This window comes from Numida meleagris, chromosome 1, assembly GCF_002078875.1.
Source record: "Numida meleagris isolate 19003 breed g44 Domestic line chromosome 1, NumMel1.0, whole genome shotgun sequence".
Classification (NCBI taxonomy): Eukaryota; Metazoa; Chordata; class Aves; order Galliformes; family Numididae; genus Numida; species Numida meleagris.
The window spans coordinates 89,451,280-89,471,786 of NC_034409.1; the positions used below are offsets into that span (position 1 = coordinate 89,451,280).

At 44.9% G+C, this 20,507-nt stretch overlaps 1 protein-coding gene across 4 annotated transcripts in view; it reads right to left on the bottom strand.

The window, feature by feature from the left end:
• RCSD1 (RCSD domain containing 1) overlaps positions 1-20,507 on the bottom strand; it is a 33,969-nt gene that overhangs the window by 8,121 nt on the left and 5,341 nt on the right. For 2 of the 4 annotated variants that reach the window (XM_021401951.1, XM_021401944.1), the window contains exon 2: positions 1,490-1,597. In XM_021401951.1, coding sequence (XP_021257626.1) covers positions 1,490-1,597 — 108 coding nt within the window. Of the gene's footprint in view, positions 1-1,489; positions 1,598-1,908; positions 3,601-20,507 lie in introns of those variants that run through there. The other 2 variants (XM_021401943.1, XM_021401933.1) reach the window with 2 other exon arrangements.

The following is a 20,507-nucleotide window of genomic DNA, read 5'->3' on the forward strand; positions in this document are numbered from 1 at the left end:
TCTCTAAGCAGACAAAAGCAGTCCTGCCCTTTCCCTTACATCACACTTGGAAGCAGTAATACCAAGTTTTATTCATACCCTACCATTTTACAACCAAACAACGCAGTGTTGTGCCAGAGTGATTGTCAGAGGTTCACTGGCTGATAGGTTCCTCATTGCTGGCATGGGTCAAGCAAGGGTTAAGGACCATCCAGGCAGCCATTAATCTGAGGCCAGCCTGAGAAAGCTGTGGGGAAGTGACAGGCAGCTTGGAGAGAAAAGACAGGAAACTTTGTCCTCCTCAGTCCCTAGAGAAAATGAGTTTTTCCCTCACTGTGAGGCCCCTCCACCCTGCCTGGGCTTGGGAACAGCAGAGGTCTGCAGATAACATAAGGGAGGTCTGGGAACTTAGGGGCTTCCTATGGGTGAAGAACTTGGTGCAATTAAATCCCATACCTTAAAAAGAGGAAATGAGTGTAATGGGATGGATGGAGTAGTATACTGGTGACTGGAAGAAAAAAAATAGTGGCTGGGGAGAGATTGGCTATTCCCAGCCTGGGGCCTGGCTATATGAGTGTTAACCTCTGATAAACAGTGGCACGCCAACCCCGCAGAACAGAGGTCACCAGTGCATCCCGCCAAAGATATGATGGGCTACAGGGAGGATGCCCTTAGGACCAGCCTGGGACAATACTGAAATCAGCTGAGCAAGAAAAGCAAACAGTTCAGTTTTAAAGGAGTTTAAAACCTATTGACTGGAGAGGGCTCGTCAGTAGGCATTTACACTTCTAAAAAAGTGTGTAATGATACAGGGGGCTCTCCTAAAATGTCAGTGTCCATTCATAAACACTTTGATTTTCCTTTCTTCCTAAGAGGGGTATTCAAGTGTTCTGCTTATCTGGTGAAAGACAACTTGTGAGTTGAATGCTTGGCATAGTGGGCTTTCAGTAAAATAAAGCCTCAGCATGACAGAGGTAGGCACAGAGTCTGAATGTTGTTACTGCAAAGAGGTAATTAGGGCAATTAAGGAGATAGCTTTCTGTCTCAGAAATGTATAGAAGGAAGCACCTGAAGGAAACTTTCTCCTTTTGTGAACAAGGTGCTGGTGACCTGCCACTGGCTTCTGTTCTATGTAACCTGTTGTTTGCCGCCTTCTTCCATGATTTAAAATTAGCTGCTTTATTATTCATTGCTGTCGTCAGCCCACAAAAGCCAGCCTACACAGTACATGCATTGCTACCTGCTACTGTTTGGGATACGTTCATATCCTACCTGTCTTTAGAGCATCTCATGTGTGAACACATGGCTCTACCCAAAAAAACATGCAGAAATCAGCAAGGCACCAAAGATAGTGTCATAGCTTGCATTGCGCTTATGAGACAAAGCCTTTCAGAAGATTCAAAATCAAGGTGGATTTATGTTTAGATCACTGAGGCTCTAACTTCTACGGGCAGAGGCAAGTGCCTCATTTCCCACTAAGTTACCTGCTGGTGGCTGCAAAGATCCTTACCTCTTTTCCAGTGATACTGGCTGCTTGCTCTTTGAATTTCCCTGCTAGCTGAGCCACTGAGGGTGATGCCGACTTGTCCACCTCTGAATTGGTCTCTGTTGGCCTGTTCTGACAAATCAGAAACAGTATGCTGTGAGCAAAGGCTGGGAAAAGCAAGCAGGCTAGAGAGGAGCCTGCTTGTGTGTTACAAAGTTCAAGAGTAAGCAAGGACTTAAAACAGAGTTCCTCACATCTGGCATCAATCATCCAGTCTGAGAGCAAAAGTTTTAGGAATACAGGACGTAGCAGTACATTCAAATATCCAACGTACTCAGTACAATCACATAAAACTAGTAATTCATGCACCTCTCATCTCTGGCTGAAGGTTCTATACTCAGTATTTTTCATGGGAAGTAGACAAAATATTCCAAAACAGCTACCTGTTCCCTCTCTTTTCCTAGCAGCGAACTGATGGAATTGCATGATAAATGACATCTCCATTCACTTCTCATCCCTCCCACTCCTTTTTGCTGCCCCAGTGACAAGCTCTTTTCCAATGATTCTGTTGTGAGAAGCCGTTCTCTGCCGCTGCAGCAAGCTAGCATCTGCCTGAGGATGTCTCCTGTGCTGTTCTGCTTTCTATGACAGTGAAATAATCAGGCGGGTGGGTGGGAGGAAGGAAATACCAGGACTGAGGGAAGCTTCTCCTCTTCCAGGCCAGAGCAGGCTGAGAAGTGGGAGGATTGCTGGAGACTGGATGGTGCAGCTCTTCCTGCAGCAAACAGCCCTGCTCATCCCACATTTACCTTGTTTTCTTTGCTATATGTGTATCAAGCAAGGGCAAGAGTAAGCCTTGAAATCAAAGCTCACGAAAGGAAACTTTTGTTCTTTGTCTTCAATATCTGATGCAGTGAAAACCAAACCAGAGGAACTGTGAATATCTAGCCAACAATCCTTGTATTGTTGGTAACAGACCTCAAAACAACAAATCAGGCTACAAACCATCGGAAAGGAGCCTCCACTCCCTATACCACCACTATTAATGCATGACCAGCACCACACTTCTTGTCCTTCACCCTCTACACATTTCTATTTCTCAGTCAGAAAGTGCACCAAAGGCTGTAGTTTGAGAAATACGTTTCTGTTTCTCTGGAGGTGCCACCAGTGCTCTTCCTTCTCCCTTCATGCTGCACTGCCTGGAAGGAACTGGCTGGCTAGTTAATGCAATCACTCCTTCAGTATCGCTGGCCCCCAAAACACCTAGCTGGCCCATGCACGGGCTGTTTCTTCTGTGCTAAGGACCTTTCTCAGAGAGTGGTAGTTCCCAACAAATGCCATCCTACTTCTTCCAGCCCCAAGAAGATGTCTGCTGTTCCATTTCCAGGACCCTCACTATATCTTCCCCCTTAAAATCTTCCCGTACACTTCTGACCAGCTTTCCTGCATCCACCCACAGAAGCCATTTCAAGCTCAGTCTTCTCAGTGAGCTTCTAACACCTCTTCCCTCCATCTTCTCAGCCTTCATCGAAATCATTAGAGGCAGAGGAAGAGGCAGAGAAGGGGAAAGGAAGAAACAGTGAAGTAAGCAGATGAGGAGGACAACGTGCAGCACACAACAATGATGGCTGGGCTCAGTGGGGAGGCAGAGCCCTTTCCAAAGCTTCATGCTGTTCAGGAAGGGCTGCCTGGAAGTAGGAGGGGAAGAAGGATGAAGCTGGGAAAAGAAGAAAGAATCCAGATGCTCGACTCAGCCTGAACCAGGGACTCAGCTAGGGCTGAAGAGATGCAGGTGCCAGTAGTTTGTATGGAAGGGTTGCCTCCCCTATAGTCCCTTTTTTTCTCATACTCGTGCTTCTTTCACAGTCCTCTGCCTTCACCCAGAAAAGGCAATGCACTTCCTCTTGACCTCCTTGACCTCTTATGCTGGGGTTGTTGTGTGGCTGTTTTTGTTAAACTTGTTGCTCTTCAGTCTGAAAACATGGCTCCTTTTCTCTAGATTTGATTGGAGCAGTGCAGCTGGAGAGATTCTGTGCATTTCTTGTTTTGCTGGTAGCATTGCAGCACAGCTCTCCAGCACATGGAGCCTGTGTCCGGCACACAGGAAGCAGTGAGCATGCCATTCTAAGATTAGAACAAGTAGCCCATGGGCTGTGTCCTCCCGCAACTGCCAGCTGCAGGCTCTCCAATTACGCTCTGCCTTTTGCAACAGGAAAAGTTCTTTCTCAGATCCTTTCTGGCAATTGAATTGCTGTCCTCTGTCCAGCTTTTTCTACAGGTTGTTTTTCTTTTCCTCAGCTGGTGTTCCAGGCTGTGTGCTTCCTAGTTGAGGAGGTTCACCATACTGGGACACTTGGATGCGGAAAGTTCCTTCCCATGCATGGGAAGGAAAGTGCTCTCCCGCTGACTTCCAGGGGCTGCCTGGGCACTGCAAGAAAGGGGGAAGCCTCATTTTCTCACCCTCCCTGCAGAGCTGGCACCAGCCCTCGACCTCCTCCACTGCTGAGACACGGCTGCTTGGTGCCAGCTCTCTCCTGCCCCATGGTATTAGTGCATTCTCTCCCATTCTTAGTGTTTTTCCCCTTTCAGTGACACAGTCCATCAACTTTCTGAATGACGATGAGGAGCAGCTCTGCTCTTCTTTTGCAAAAACAGCAAAATTAGTCAGACTTGAATTTTGCACCTGTCAGAAATGTGGTCTGCCTGCATGGACCTGAAGCGCTGAGCCAGTGTATAAGACTTACTCCATCGGCCATTTGGTGGCTGCTACTCTGAGGTCTTTCACTCTTCCATAAAAGTAAGTATCTAAGCATCACATATTCTGAAAGATTTCAGATTGAGCGGCAAAACAGGAATTAAATTGCACCATGAATATAAGCATGACATTGGCTGCAAAAGAGGAAGTGCAACTACCAAGTTCTCTGTGAAGGGTTTCACTTTCCTCTTCCAAATAAGTTTATAAGTTTGAATAAATATGAAAATGTTTTTTTTCCAATCCCATCTCTTTGCTTTTCAGACTGAACCCAGTCACTTTAGCTGTGCTACAGAAGAAAGTTCTGCCTTTATTCATGGGGTAGGAACAATTGAAGTGACCCAAGCTTCCCTCTAAAGCCTCTCCTTTCTTTGAAAGAGTTCTTTTCCTCTGGAGTCCTTGCCTCTGATGTGAGAGCAAAATGTGCTGCCTGCCTGTCCTCGATTCTGTAGATGGCTTGAAGGGGCACCACCATTTTTAGCAGAGATGTATGCCCCTATTTCTCTCACAGGCTGTCTGGCAGGCACACCATCAGCCCCACAGAAGTATCCCATGCCATCCCTGCTGTGTCTCTTCAAGGTGCAGTCCCAGCTGCACTGGCAGGTCAATATGGCAGAAGGTGCTAGGGTTAGAGAAGGTGCTAAGGACAAAAGAAGTCTAGAGACCACAGTTTCCTGTCTGTATTGTTTGTGTACTCACAAAGAACTTTTCTTAAAGGTCGTGGATGTAAGTTACAGGTGGGGAGTATCACTACAGATAATGAGTTTCTTACAAAATTAACATTGCAAGGAGTCCTGGAGAAAACTGGACAGCCAGAGGTAGCTTTGGGGATGAATTGGAATGTCCTGCTGGGACTGGTGCAAAACTGGCTCCCACAACCTCCAGGCCTTTGCAATCGAAAGCTATCCTGACCCCATGTCATGAGATGAGTACCCTACAAGTTTGGGCACTGGCTGTGATACGTGACTGCAATGCTAGTCAGAAGGGGGACCAGTAGGGGCTGGAAGCAGACACTGAGGGAGAAGCTCCAGTTTGGATTTGTGCATCTGCTTTGGCTGGTGAAAAGAAGAAACGTGTATTAGTTGCCATACAATGAAGTGTTTGGGCTTAAGTAGCACCTACATACCAGCTGAGTACCAGCAGAGATGTGTGCTGCCCTCTCCTCTGCTGTGCCAGGAATTCTCTCAGGTGCCCGCTTTTGCAGTTACAATACTTTGGCTACATGGAACACTTTTTAATTGCAAGGGAGGGTAACTTTGCATCACTTTGCAAGGCTGGAGTGTTTTGTGGCTATGAACCCAGTTACTGCTACATGACTGTTTGCACCAGTCCTATGTACTTTCCCACTCTTATCCTCATGCAGCTGCATCTAGACTTGGTTTTGAGGCCCGGACCTGTCCTCTGCGTCCCACCCCTGCTTCAAAGAGCTTCACAGGAGCTATTCCCCACAGGCAGTCCTCTCACCAGACCATCGTGCCTGCTGCCTTGTTGCACCCTACGCTTGCACAAGCTCTGCACAGCTCCCCCTGACTCCCATGGAGTTTTTAATTGCTGCACTATCTACCAAAGCAAAAGCAAATGTGGCAAAAATTATGATAAACATAGTGGCAGATGCAAAATAGTGAAAGAGAATCAGGGCCGGTGTCTTGCTCTCAGAAACGGGATCCAGAAATCAGAGATCTTCAGCAGACAGCTCTCAGTTCTGCACCACGAGAAAACCAGTTGTCAATAAGCTAGATGAAAAGCAGAGACTGCCAGTGCTTTTGGGGTGCTGTTTCGTGAAATCCTGGTTTGGACAGAGAGCTCATGTTTCCAACTGCTCTTTTCTCCCCTGACCTTTCCTTCCCTTCCCCCTCCCTCATGCCAGTGTGTTTGTAGGGATGTGCTGTAAACTGGATCACTGAAATGATCTGGGCTAAAAATACTTCCCTTAACTCTTTACCAGGTTATTTTTAACCCCAGTCATCTCAGTAACAGCATTGGTGGCACGGCCCAACAAGGGAGTAGACTGTGGCTGAGGTGCCAGACCTCACCACTGCTCACTTGGCCAGAGCCTGAGGAAAGGCCATCTTGACGTGTCCTTCTGCTCAGAGGGTGATATGATTTTCTTCACGCCCCTCCCACTCACTGCGAACACAGGTACCCAGTTCTAAGAGGCATGCTTCTGTTAGTACAGTAGTGAGGGCATATTTTGAACTTTTCTCTCTACCCACAGTGCTGTTTTGAGCAGCTCCTATTCTTACCCTTCCTCAACTCTGCCAATGAAATTGCCTGCAGAACTGGGCCATAAACCAGGTCGGGGATGTAATTTTGACTACAAATAACCCAATCAAAAAAAGAAGAAGATTGTTTTTAATGCAGCTTCACCATGCCACCCAACAGAAAAGAACGCTGGCACAGCAGAGGGTCAGTGTGGGCACAGGTAGTGCTGAGGCCTACAGTGTGGCACAGGAAGAGCAGCCCCACACCTATAGAACCTATACAGCCAAGGAAAGGATGGGATAGGTGTCTGGGGGCAGGAATCTGCTTAGGTCAAAGCTCCTGCCAAAATAAATATCGCTACACTCTGCTGAGGCTCAGTAAGAAATACTGGGAAACGATGCTGTGGTTTCCTTTGAAATTAAAGTGAATCCAGGAGAAACCAGAGCTTTGCACAGGCTCCCCTTCCCCACCTGACCCTGCAAAACAGTGCTCCCAAGGCAGACTCGTGCCTTCTGCTCACAGCTTTCCCAGACACCACATGTACCCGTCTCAATTTTCAGTAAGGTAGCTGCAGGATTTAAAGAGCCAACCATTCAGAGACCTTGTCTGCAAGGGGAAGCTTACACCATGTACCCTAGGGTCACTATCTCAGCTTGCACAGGGAGCAATACAACCTTCATCTGATAGAAGTGCCTTTTTTTCAGAGTAACTGAACTCCTTCACAATCTGCTGCCTTAAGAGAGCAAGAGAGCCATTCTCAAGCATCTCAACTACCTGTTTCTGACACAGAAGACATCATTTTGAGAGTGATGTAGCAAGGCATGTGCCCTCTGGCAGGGCTTCCCCTGGGGGTGGACATCTCTTGTCCCCATGGTGAGGTCACGCACCTTCCCTCTGGAAAGGACTACCCCTGTGCAGATGGAGTTTGGTGAACCAGAGATACCCTACTTTCTTGCACATCAAGTAGTGGAGAAGTGATGACAGCATCATCTCCTCCCACAACACCCTGTGAAGATATGGGGAGTCTATATCTTCAAGTATGAGCTAATCTCTTCTCCCTGGACAATCCTTCATTGGACTTGTGGTAAATGTTGTATTTCATAGAAGTTACTGCATATTCACAAAGCATGACATATAAGGTATTATTCCTGTCTATCTGGAGAGAATATGAACTTCTGCACTGGAGAATGCATCATGAATGCTCCTCACTACCAGCCAAACGTGTGTGTATGGCCAGTCCTACGTGGTTAAAAGCCACAATAATATTCAATATTGATGCAAAACTTAATAATACCATGTCTGCATGAAGTGAATTGATAAAACCTTCAGTTAGGAGGATCCCTCGATTACCTGTTCTGAGAGTAAGTGTCCAAAGAGGCCAACATACCAAACCATTATTTTCTACCCCTAAGTTCATTTACTGCTCAAGGAAGAGAATATTAAGAAACTTTAAGGCTGAGACATGTAAGACATGTCTTACATGTCTTACATGCTTGCATGTTTTTTAGGAGAAAGGGCAGGAAAATCTTACTTTACATGACATGACTAAGACATGTAAGTCTTAGCCTTAAAGCAGAAAATAGTGCAGAACAGACAAGTTGTGGTTCACCTGAGCAAATCTGCCTTTTTGTCTTGTTCAATGGCAGGAACTAGGTAACTGAATTTTTGTTTTCAACCTCTCCCAACAGGCACCTGTTATTTCCATTCTTGTGTAAGATTAGACAGCTTGTAAGACACTCCTCTTTAAATGAACTTTAAAAAAGCTCAAGAAGAGGTTTTAATTACAACTGGAACCAAATTATCCATGGATAAATCTAATATATAGTCTTTAGTTTCATTCAAAGCCATCTCTCTGCATCTTCCACTTAGATGAATCCCTGTTTGCATCCTCGTGCCAACATAATTTAAACTGTTTATCTATGTCCATGTGAGCGCTGCAGTGGCATCAAGATTATTTTGAAAGGAGAACATTGTTAGGACTGCAAAAGGAGAAATAAGTGAGAATGGCAGGTTTAGAACACAAACTCCCCCAAAGGAGCAAAATGAAAGGCAAGAGGATGGGAAAGTTACTGAGTTGCAGCGTGAGGAACCAGGCTGCAAAAATTGCTAGAATCCAGGCACAGTCTGAGCCTATTAATTCTTCTGGTGATCCATGAGAGTATCACCGAGGGCTGAGTGTAAGTTACCCAGGAAGTGGGATGGCTCACATTTGTGTAGCCCATTTTTACATCCCTAGAAGGAAATCTCATGGTGATGGTTCCGACTGGAGCTCAGCAGTATGCCAGGCCCCTGGCTCGAGGAGCAACACATCCCAAGATGTAAGCCTTGAATAAACAAACCTCTTATTGCTACACTGACCCCTCTCCACCCCAGCAAAGCATCTTTCTTCCCATCTCTTTCTTTTACCCTTCTTCACAAATCATTCTCATTGGAGACTGTCCAACTCCCTGTTTCAGGAGGGATTTATGTGGTTTATTTATTCACTTGGCCTCTTATCTGGCAATGCTGCTGCTCCTCATCTGCTCATGTTAAATTTTAACTATTGGCAGAAGCCCCAGATAGAAGTGGCTGCAGCTGTGCCTGCGATGATACCTTATAGCCAGTTCTGTCCGTCATTGTGTCGGTGTAGCTCCCTGCGATTCAGGGCCAAGGCTCCTGCTTGTGTTTCCTACCACTCATTACAGAACAGGAGTGACTGTAACTGTGCTGTGCTCCACCACAGCAAAAGCTGCGATGAATACTGTGTAAGCCACATCTCTGCAAACCTGGTGTACCAGAGCTTTACTGCAGTTATTTTCCAGGTGAAGAGAGGTCCCAAATACCTTGCAGTTCTGTCAAGGGCATCCTCTGTGCTGGAAAAGAAACAGTAATTTTCTACTTTTCTTTCTGTCATGTTTTCTTTGATAAGCCTTTATCAGAACCTCAATTTCACAGAATGTTAGGTATCTTCTTAAATCCTTCCTTTTGGTAAATTTTATAGGGGAGAGCAAGCTTCTTGCCTGAGAGCAAATCACTGCAGCCTATCTATCAAAATTTGCAAGTAAGTTAGCCACAAGAATAACTCTGAGACATACAACATCCCTCCTCAGAAATGGTTCCCAGGTCAACACTTATCCCACCACAGATGAATGAACATAGAATAAGCGTGTGTCTGAACTCAACAGCAAGGTCGTTACATAGCCACAATGATGGTGAGAAAGAAGTTCTGACTATAACGCAGAGCAGAATAGTATGAGGAACAGGGACTTCAAAGGAAGCTTGCATGTTTTTTAGGAGAAAGGGCAGGAAAATCTTACTTTACATGAAATATGTAAAAATATGTAAAATTTTCCAATGTTTGGGAAGGGTTTACTTTAGGGAAACATTTTTTTTAGACTTGCAGTGGTCTGGTCTTAATTTTTTCCTCCAAGGGCTCCCTTGTGAACTTCTGCCATCTTGGCGCTCAGGGTCAAATGCTGCACAAAGGGTAACAGGAGGAGATTTCAGCTCAGTAATGATGAGCAGCCTTCCTCTAGAAGACAGCAAGCAGCTCCCAAATACAGTGCAGCTGTTTCAATGCTACAGGGACTCAGATCTGCCAGATTTAAAGGCTCATGTAAGCAAGACCAGTGAACTGGGCCAGGGTGGGAGATATCTGGTAGAAATTAGTAAAGGGAAAAATGCTTTTCAAAGGAGGGACTCTGTGTTGAACTTGTCTGCTATGCTGTAGCAAAGTGGTAATGTACTTCCACCTTACCTACTAAAAATAGAAGGGAAACTTCTGCTGGTTATCCTTCTTTCAGTGGCTTGCACTACCCATGCCTACATGTAAAAGGGCCTGGATAAGTAGCAGAGTGATTGGAGCGTGACTTTTCTCCAGAAAGCTTTGCTGTTTCTTTGAATGAGAAAATTGCTCAGGGTCCCAGCCACAATCCCTGAGGAATGCAACTTGTCACTGAGCTCCACTTGGACATTGAGCCACTAACTGCAACTCTCTGAATGCAACCATCCAGACAATTCCTTATCTAGCGAGTGGTCCATCCTTCAAATCCACTTTTCTCCAATTTAGTGACAAGGATGTCATGCAGGACAGTGTCAAGCACTTTGTACAAGACCAGGTAGACAACATCAGTTGCTCTTCCTTTATCTACTGACGCAGTAACTCCTTCATAAAAAGCCATCAAGTTTGTCAGATACAACTTGTCCTTGGTGGAGCCATGCTGGTTACCACCAACCACCTCATCTTTATTTTTCATGTGCTTTAGTAGGGCTTTCAGGAGGATCTGCTCCGTGATCTTGCCAGGCACAGAGTGAGACTGACTGGCCTGTAGTTCCCTGGATCTTCTTTTTTTCCCTTCTTGAAAATGGGGGTTATGTTTCCCCTTTTCTAATCAGTGTGAGCTTCACCAGTCTGCCACGACCTTTCAAATATGATGGATAGCAGCTTGGCAACTTCATCTGCCAGTTCCCTCAGAATCTGTGGATGGATTTCATTGGGTTCCATGGACTTGTGTATCTTCAGGTTCTTTACATGGTCTCAAACCTGATCTTCACTTATAGCAGGCAGATCTTCCTTCTCCCAGTTCTTACCTTTGCTTTCTGCAGCTTGAGCAGTGTGGTTGGAGCCCCTGACAGTGAAGACTGAGTCAAAGAAGTCATTGAGCACCTCAGCTTTCTCTGTATCTCTTGTGACCAGGTCTCTAGTTTCCTGCTGGAGAGGGCCCGCATCTTCCCTGGCCTTCCTTTTATCACTGGTACACCTGTAGAAATTCTTCTTGTTCCCCTTTATGTCCCTGGCTAGATTTAATTCTGTCTGGGTTTTAGCTTTCTTAACCTGATCCCTGGCTGCTCGGACAACTTCTTTGTAGTCCTCCCAGGTAACCCATTCCTGTTTCCACTCCCTACAGACTTTTTTGCACTAAAGTAAGTCCAGGAGCTCCTTGTTGATCCACGAAGGCCTCCTGGCATTCTTACCTGCTTTTCTTTTTTGATGCATTTCTCTTAACAAAGTGGGTACAATGCTAATGTTTGTAGTGCTGTTTTTCATGATTGACAGAAGGCTGGTAACAATGCCAGCTTTTGTAACATTTTCTGAAAGGTATTCCTTCTCCTCAGTGTAACTGCATGAAGTCTCAGTTTAACTTAATCAGGTGGGACTTCTGCCGCTCTCTTCTCAGCCTCCTGGACCCAAAAGTGAAGAAAGCAGACTCCTGTATGCCTATGTGGATTTTGTTAGTAACTTATCCTGTCTGGTCTGGAAAGGCCCTTATATAGGAAGAGAATTCCAGCCACCTTGTACTAGTCTTTGGCTGGCGTTGCAAATTTCTGAGGTTCGATTTATGACAAGTTGTTCTTTTCTTTATGCCATGGTATGTAATTCTCAGGAGTGCCTGGTCTTTGCTTTCTAAACAGTGCCTGGTGAGATTAGTAAAACCAGTATCACTGCAAAAGATGCACGTTAAACCTTGACTGTCCTGCTTAGTAATGAGAGTATTTAGTAATTGCATAGCACTTATAAGTTGTATTACTAGAACATCACTTCAAACATTCAAAACCTTCATGGTTAGAAGCCTTGACTGAGAAAGCAATGCACTACTTTACTTTGAGCATTTTTATGTGCACTAGTAATTGCTGCATACAACACAGAGACAGTTCTGAGGGAAATCTATCAGGAGACAGACTAGGAGATAATTCTCCTAGTCTAATTCTGAGGAGAGAACTCAGCCCACTAGGACACAGGTGCATGCTTCCCTCTGCCCCAGAGAACCGCGGATTCTTTGCTACGTGCTGGCACGGCTTTAGCAGGAAGGCTGCTGAGTGCTTGCCCTAGCCCTGACCTCAGCAACAGATTAAAAATCATCTCTTGTTAGGCAGACCAGAGAGTCTCAAAGCCACACCCCTTGACAACAGAACTGAGCCCAGGCCATGCACTTCCTGAGCAACTGTCTTATCACATCTGTCAAAGGCGGCCAAGAAGGGGTTGATCAAGTGCCATCCTTACCAAAAGAGGCAGTGAACTGCAGCACCTGGTCTCCGCTGTGCTGTGGGCCTGCACGGGGCCTGCATGCACATAAGCTCAGCCCATCCCCTTTGAAGATGGGAGCAACTTTTGGCTCTGTCGTGTACAAAATGCGGCATCTGGCTGATCATCCAAGACTTGCTACTCAGGGAAGGAGGTGGCAGACCATTTAAAAAGGGAATTGTTTATTTTCTGTGTACGTATAGTGTTTTGGGAGTCCTTGTCTGAGGCAACTGCAGAAACCTGCAACAACACAGGAGCACCACCATTTCTTTCCCTGTGAGCAGTGCATTCCGTGAGCTGCCCAATCCTGTTCATGTTCACCGGGCTGAGAGTATTCTCCTGGGGAAAGGAGTGGGTAGTAGAGATGAGAATATGAGCAAGGGGGAATGTAACAGGGAAATGCCTTATTTCTAACACCAGTTTGGTCTGGCAGCAGACCAGTCATGAACAGGTCAGAGGGGGCAACTCCAGGCTTGTACAGAAGCAGAACTCCAGGCACTGGTCAAGTTTTAATGGCAAGAAGGCAGATGCCTTGTGAAGTGAAAGAGGCAGAAGTCAGGCGACAATTGCAAGGTTTTTTCCAGGCCAAAGAATGGATTACAGTGTTTCAGTTCTGCATAAACAGTACAGTTATCTTGAACAAAATGACTTGCCCTCAGCTACTCAAAATCCAGGGCAGAATTTTAGTCTGGGCTACACAAGTTCCACTTTGACCTTGTCTTCCATGGCCCACTGGTTCTCCACAAGACTAATGTCTGAAGATGACTACACGGTGCATTAAGATTAGATAGAAAGGGGTCTTATCGCTATAGTCGCAGTGTTGCACAGCTTCTCATAATGGTGTCAAATGGGATGCATTCGTCCGATGCCGTGCTCACACCAAGGGAGCCATCAGCTTAGACACAGTGCTGCATGAACATGCGTGCAGATCAGGTATCTGCATTTCACGTCTGTGTCCACGGGATGTAGCCATCTGGATTCTGTGCAATACAGAATACTTTGGGCATATACTAATTGAGAAGATCTGTTGCCATAAAACTCTTCCTAAGTACATCCTGAGAACTTCTAGCACCTACAAAGGGCTGATCTTTTTGATGGAATTTCAGTCTGGTTTCTAACAGAACCAGATTTTTTTTTGAAAGAAAAAAAAGATAATATGCAGTACAGTTATAAGGGTGTCTTAAGGACATTTTTCTAGACAACAGATTTCATGTCTTGGTCACGTGCATCCCTTGTTTTTATTGGCCTGTTTGTTCAGCTTACTCTTCCTGTCTGTAGCTGCACAGCTGTACTATAACAATTGTCTGCATGCACAATAGTGTACATAGGCTCAGCAAGTAGAGTCAGAGTGTGATTTCCCTAGACCTCTAACTCAACAATATGAGAGGAAGGAGAAGCTCAAAGATGATGAAAGTAGTAAAAACGAAACAGCTGAAGTAAGATTCAGAAGAGAGAATATGCAAGAAAGGCTCAGAAGAGACTAGGAGGGCAAGAGGACTCCTATTGCAGTGAGCACACAGGAGGCCCAGAGGAGAGGTAGGGAGGTGTAATTAAAGGCTGTTAAGTATCTGTGAGCCCTAACACTATGGAGGGGAGAAGCAGTGCTCTGTACAGTAAGAAGAGATCGTGATCATTAAGATCACTAGATTTTTAAGATTAATAACAACATTTGCTTGTGGTCAGTGAAGAGGAAAGAGTAGAAGGACCCAGTGGAGAGAGAAGAATTTACACTGGCTGGATACCTACAAGGCCAGACACGTACAGACAAGGTAACTCAGAAAGCAAAGCAAGCAGATAAGCCTCATTAACACATTCAATCAGTTCAAGGAGAAATGTTTTTAGCCTTTCCTGTAAAAGGGTCGTGCTTATGTAATTGCCACACTACAAACCCAACACAGCTGCTTGCAGACAGGCCAAGCAGCCAGCTTGGAAATAGTTTCAGACAGCAGGAAAAGCACTGTGGATAAAGCTGCTATCTGGCTGAATCCAGCCATGCTAAGCCACATGAGGGGGGAAACAGTGAAAGGCACAGAGACTCTGTCCATACATGCAGTATAGCAGCCTTTCTCTGGAGCAGCTCTATGCAGATGGAGATTTCCTGTAACCTGAAACAGCACCAACTTCAAAAAATCATCAGTGCTATGTTTTAAGCCCAGACACACCACACGGGGCTCTTCTTTCTGAGTCTTTGGGGGTGCACAAGTGTCTCTATTCCAGACTTACTCTGTTGTGATGAGGGCAAGACATGCTCTTTAGGAGAGCCTGAGATTTTCCAGGTGCTACAGCTTCAAGAAAAAAAAATACAGCAAAATTCACAAGTCAGTAACTTAGTACAGTGCTACAGTAAATAGTAATATATTTCAAACCTTCTAACTGCTACACAGCGAAGCCCTCTGCACTGCAAACTGGAGCTGAGCCATCAGTGGCCTTCAGCAATGACATACAACCATGCGTCTAATTTAACAAAGATCTCTGCACTTACTAAGTCCAGCTTTGCTAGAAGACTTGTTGAAAGTATCCTCCTTTTATGAAAGCCTGGGAACTCAGTCCCGCTGTTTCTTTTGAGTTAATATGTCTGTTTAAAAATACTGGCTGTATTTATCTGGAACAAACAGTTTCAAGAAATTACTGGTCATCATGAATGAGAATTTGGCCTTAAAAGAACAGTTTTAATACTGCAGAGTTCTTCTCTTGCTCCAAGTGAACACCAGCAGCACATCTGTAGTCTTTTTCCACGGAGTTTACAATAACGCAAAGTGTTTTTTGGGGAAATACTTTGTGTCTCTAAAACATGAGTACTGACAGTGAGCCAGAATCTTGCAGCAGATAATACTGAGCATTGCTATTAGTCGAGATTACAAAAATGCGTATTGGGATGACGAAAACCAGGTCTCTTAACTGCCTTAAGGAAAGTCACATTGAAGGAAGTTAATGGACATTACTTTGGCAGTAAGATTTCAGTGTCAACTCAGAGCCAGGGCACCGCTTTCCTAAATAACTGAAGAACCTTGATCTCTTTCAAACACCACCACTGCTGATTTCTCCAAACTTAGTCTTCACAAAATGAACACCTACACAGCTTTCAGCTTAGTTCAGGAGGAACTCTGTTTTTTCTTGTGTGTCAAGCAGGATATATAGTCCTGTCAGCAACACCTTCTCTCTGTCTGATGGGAGCCCTCCAGCTGCTGCCTGAAAACTTGGTTGATACAAGCAGACATGAGGTACTGCAGATAACTAAAATGCAGATAAAAGGCTTTTGGGGGAACGAAAAGGGTTATTTCTCAGAAATTATTCTTCGAATAGGTAAGTCACTGAAGTTGCATGGTTTAGGAATTCAGAGACACTCCAGATCTGAAACAGCTCCTTCAGAGCCAAGGGCTGATCTCTACTCCTAGTACTGCTGATGTCCTAATCTACAGCTGACAACAGCTGTGATCAAGATTGCAGTCTGGCTGGACTGAAGTGCATGGCTTCCCATGTGACTTTTAGCAGCTTGTACAACCAATATCTGGGATTTGTCCTTAAGATATTCATGCTACTAGCAAACGTCTCCATGGTTGAGGGGTGAGATGGTAGTACTGAAGAGGAGCATTAATAGCTATTGTAAGACATTACCCACTTAACCAGCACACTATCTGTATCAACTGCTTGCGCATCACTCTACTCATGGTCTGGGTTTTCCCCAGGATCATTCTCAGCTTCTAGATGTTTCCCACTTGGCTTCTGACTGTTATTCCTGCTGGTCTGGGGACTGTACACAGCCTGTCAGTTGCCCCAAGTTAATTGCTGGTGCCTCTCCATGTGTACTTCTGGGTCATGTCCAAGGGAGTTCTTGCTGCTCTAGACGGATGAGGGGGGAGCTAATGGAAGAACAACTATCAGAACCTCCAGGCTGCCCCCAGAGAGCGGGGAAGTGATGCCACCTGTGAGGCAGCTACATCCACCCTACATGAGCCTCATCTCTCCTCACCCAAAGCACAGGGGAGGGGCAGCTGGGAAGACAGGGGATGGGTGCATACTATTTAAGAGGGGAGACTACAATGCATGAACCATGGCTGCCTGATAGAGGCTCCTGAAACGAACAGTTTTCTGTTGATTAAAATGTGCCTTGCAGAAAATCATTATTTAAAACCATCTGAAACATACTGTGGCTTTCAGTAACTTTCATAGCACTGCACCTGTAGACACAATGCGAAGCCACACTCTGCTTCCACCTACACAAATTGATACACTTGGGTAGCTGCTCTGAAGGAAATGAGCTGACTTAATGGAACAGCCGTAGGAAGCAGCTCAGCCCTGTGAATTACCTTTCAACTGCTTTTCAGTTTGGCGTCTCCTTTGCTTGCTTCACATGGGGCGAGGAAAAGGCCTACTTTTAGCAGAGTTCTGAGGATGAACTTTACCAGGAGGAGGCTCAGACACAAGATGCTTCAGGTGAGATGAGGAAGGACAGCTCTTGGACTGATAGAATGGTTAAAGATGACCTTTAAGCAGGTACATATTCAGTCTGCATTAACTGCCTAATTGAAGCTATTCAGAAGGTCAAATCAGTAATCAAAGTAACTGAACTGTCAATGAAAGGACACAGATAACGTGAAGAAGCAGCGACCGTTCCAAATGCTTTTGTTAAAATATTTTAAGTAGATTGTGATCCCTCCCAATTTAAACTTAATACTAGGTACAGTCTGGTTGTAGCAGCACAGGGATTCAACTCTTCTCAATTTATCATGCTGGGAACAGAAAGTCAGAAGGGTAAATGAGCCTGCACAGGGCTCCCAACTGCTGCGGCTTCCAGGACACACCAGTTAGGACTGTGCTATCTTTGTAACACATTGCTATTAAATTAGGTCTACACTGGATACAAGCAGGGTAGAGAAGGAGGTTCATATTTATCTGGGCCAGGAATTTAGTCTAAAAAGATATGCAGATATGGAAGGGAGGAAAGTGATAGTAAGCATGCAACTAGTGAGGTGTGAATGCTAAGCTACATCCACAGAGATGTCTTTTTAGTGGGACCCTGGAAAGCTCAGCGGCACCTGCTGCACTTAGGAACTGGATTTGGGAGACTTCTTTCTCAGCAGCTGCCCTCTGTGATAGGGCAGCTTGGAGCTTCTGAAGAGCTGGCCCTAAGCTGGGCAAACAAATCCAGGCAGCTGTAGTTTGCAGTTGTGCTTGAAAATGTCTACCCAACTTTTCAAGCTGAGTCTGGATCAGCTGTAGTTACACATTAGGAATTCAGTGATTTCCACTGGTGAATGATTCTAATATATATCCTAAGGAGAAGGCACACAAGCAATTCCCAAGCTACAGCTTAGCCTTTGACGTGGATTTTTCTGTGATCTGAGAAAGACAATTACTTCTGTTTCTGAGTTAACCAGCTTATAAAGTTCTCTCGACAACCCCATAAAAGAGAAGCCCAACGTTTGCAGGAGCTTTGAAATACCCTACCCACACCAACGTTCTATTTCTTTCTCCCAACAGCTGTCTGAAACTCTTACATGTTCTTTCTGTGACAAGAAGAGGGACTGAGTTCCTTCAACCTCAGACACAGTTTCTGCAGGTGGGGCACTGGTACCAGGTCTACAGGAAGCACAGGCTCAGTGCACATCACATTACTCAGTGAGTAAATCATCACTAGAGAGCACAGGCCAGCATGTCCCTGAATTTGCAGACCTTAAAATGAAAGGTTTGGAGAAGAAAAATTCTATTCAATTTATGAGAGAATAATCCAGGAATTTTTAATTTCCAGAAGAGATGCAGAATAAATGAAACACAACAGCTGCATTACTTGGTAGGTTTCTTTCCCATAGGCTACAAAAAGATAAGGCTTCCAGCTTTGGCCTCTGAGAATCTACAGCCTGAACTGATGCTTGCTACAAGGCTCGAAGAGTAGCTATGGATGATGCAGACCTCAGTTTGCTGGGTCAGAGTGTGAAGCTGATATGGGATGGACCCTGTATGACTGGACCTTGAGCTCCACGCTTCTAAGCAATGCCTTGAAGGGTCTGGAGTGAGGAGGTGGCTGGTGGGTGACCCACATCAGTCACGTGAGATCAGAACTGGAGCAGTGTGAGTGTGAGATGCCACTGCCAAGAGCAGGAGACGGGTGGAGTCAAATACAGTGAGGTCCATGCTTGGTGTATACAAAGGAGTAGGGGGCGAGGGTCAAGAAATCCTATGGTCCAGTCTGTGGGTAAAGGTTTCTTGAGTTATACAGAGTAGGACTTGAAGTTGCATGAGATTGAAAGTCCTGATATTAGTGAAAAAGACATTGATCTAGGAGATGAAAGAGCTATGCAGAGAAGAACTCAATATTACATAAGATTAATAGCCCTGGCATTAGTGAAAAAGACAGTTGTGTCGAGAATAGAGATGAAAGTGACAGTGCTAAAATTGCTTCCTTTCTGCATGGGTGACCTGCCTGACTTGTTTCATTTCTGTGCCCTGTTACCTCATACTCCAGAGTATTCAGCAATCCATCCCTCTTCTTCCTCTCTGCCCTGTTTACAGATGCCTGCTATCTACGGGACTGGTGTGCATGTGTGTACTTGCTTGCACTTGCAGCCCCTGTGCCTCTAATAGAATAAATAGCTTGAAACTGAAACTGGCAATGAAAATACCGGGTTTACATGGAGAGATGGTGTTGACAACTCCATGCTCATTACAAATACAAGCAAGGAAACCAATTAAAGTACACACGTATCACAAGTTAAATACACACTAACTGCATGGCCCAAGGGTTGAAATTCCTAGGAAACCTGGCACACAATCTCAAGTGTGTGTATGTGAAAAGAGGGGAGAAACAAAGTGGACCTTTTTCATCCAAACTTACATCAGTGGAAAATGGTACTCAGCAGTAAGGTATTTCAAGAGGATTGACTTGAAAAAACCATTATTGCTACTGCAGTTCACAGTTCCAGGATAAAGAAATCCATTCTTAAAACAGGAAGAAAGAGTAACATCAGTTTTGTGTTTCATACATATCAGCTCCCAAAGTTTTATATGTACTATGCCTGTTTATTTTGACCTGAATTTCCAGAAGGCAGAAGTTTGCAGGGCTTGAACAATGTGATGTAGCAGGAAGGAATCAGAAATGCTTTTTGGTCCTGATGCTGAGTAGCCACTGGCTCCTGCCAGCAGCTGCACACTCAGAAGAGCTGCAGAAACAGCATTGTCCTGCCCCTCTGGCGGCCCCATCAATACTATTGCTTGAATTCAACAGAACATAGCTCCTGATGTTGGCTTTTTAATGCTCTCCCCAGTTGATTCACTCCCAGAAAAGAGGTTTCCTTTACCTTTGGATAACTATTCAAAATCCTGCTAGATCTCACTGCTAGATCTTCCTGGGGTTTGGTGAGATATTTATCTCACTTTGATCCCATTATTCCTAGGCATACTGCTTTTCCATAGAACTAAATGATCATTTCCCCAGTTAAAAGGTTTAGATTCCTGTCCCCTGTCTGACTGCACAGCCACCCTGACTTGTTTACCTCCATTCTTCTGAGTTAGCTTTTCCTCTCATTGCATTTTTTCTGTAAAAACACAAAACTCTGAACAAATAATTAGTATGCATCCATTAGATACTGAGGCTTTCCAAACTGCACACATTCTCTGCTGTCTTTGAAAAGCTGTGGTCTATGTGAGCACCGAATGTCTTGCCTTAAGAAGAAGTACGTAGCTTGGTTTCATGATAAAGCATAAGGCAGAGGTATTAAATTTTGTGAAATGCTTCAGTATGCTCAGAAAAGCACCATGGCGTGCCATTGCTACCAAACTGTACAACAGCACAATCTGAGCTGTGGTCCAGTCGTGCATGGTATTAAGAACACGAGTTTCAGACATCTGAGATGAACAGAGGCTTTGCTGAAGCTGGCACTGGTAAATCAATATCCTTTGCAGACTGGCCACTAGTCATTCATGGTGACCAAAACAGCATGCATCTCATTATGGAGGGTGAACAGGTTTATTTGCACAAGCACACTAGATTATGAAATAGAGCTTACCACCTTGTTGTCTGTTGTGTGGGGTTTGAGCTCTATTGAAATCTGATGCTGAAGAAAAGAAGAAAAATGACATGCATCTGTAGG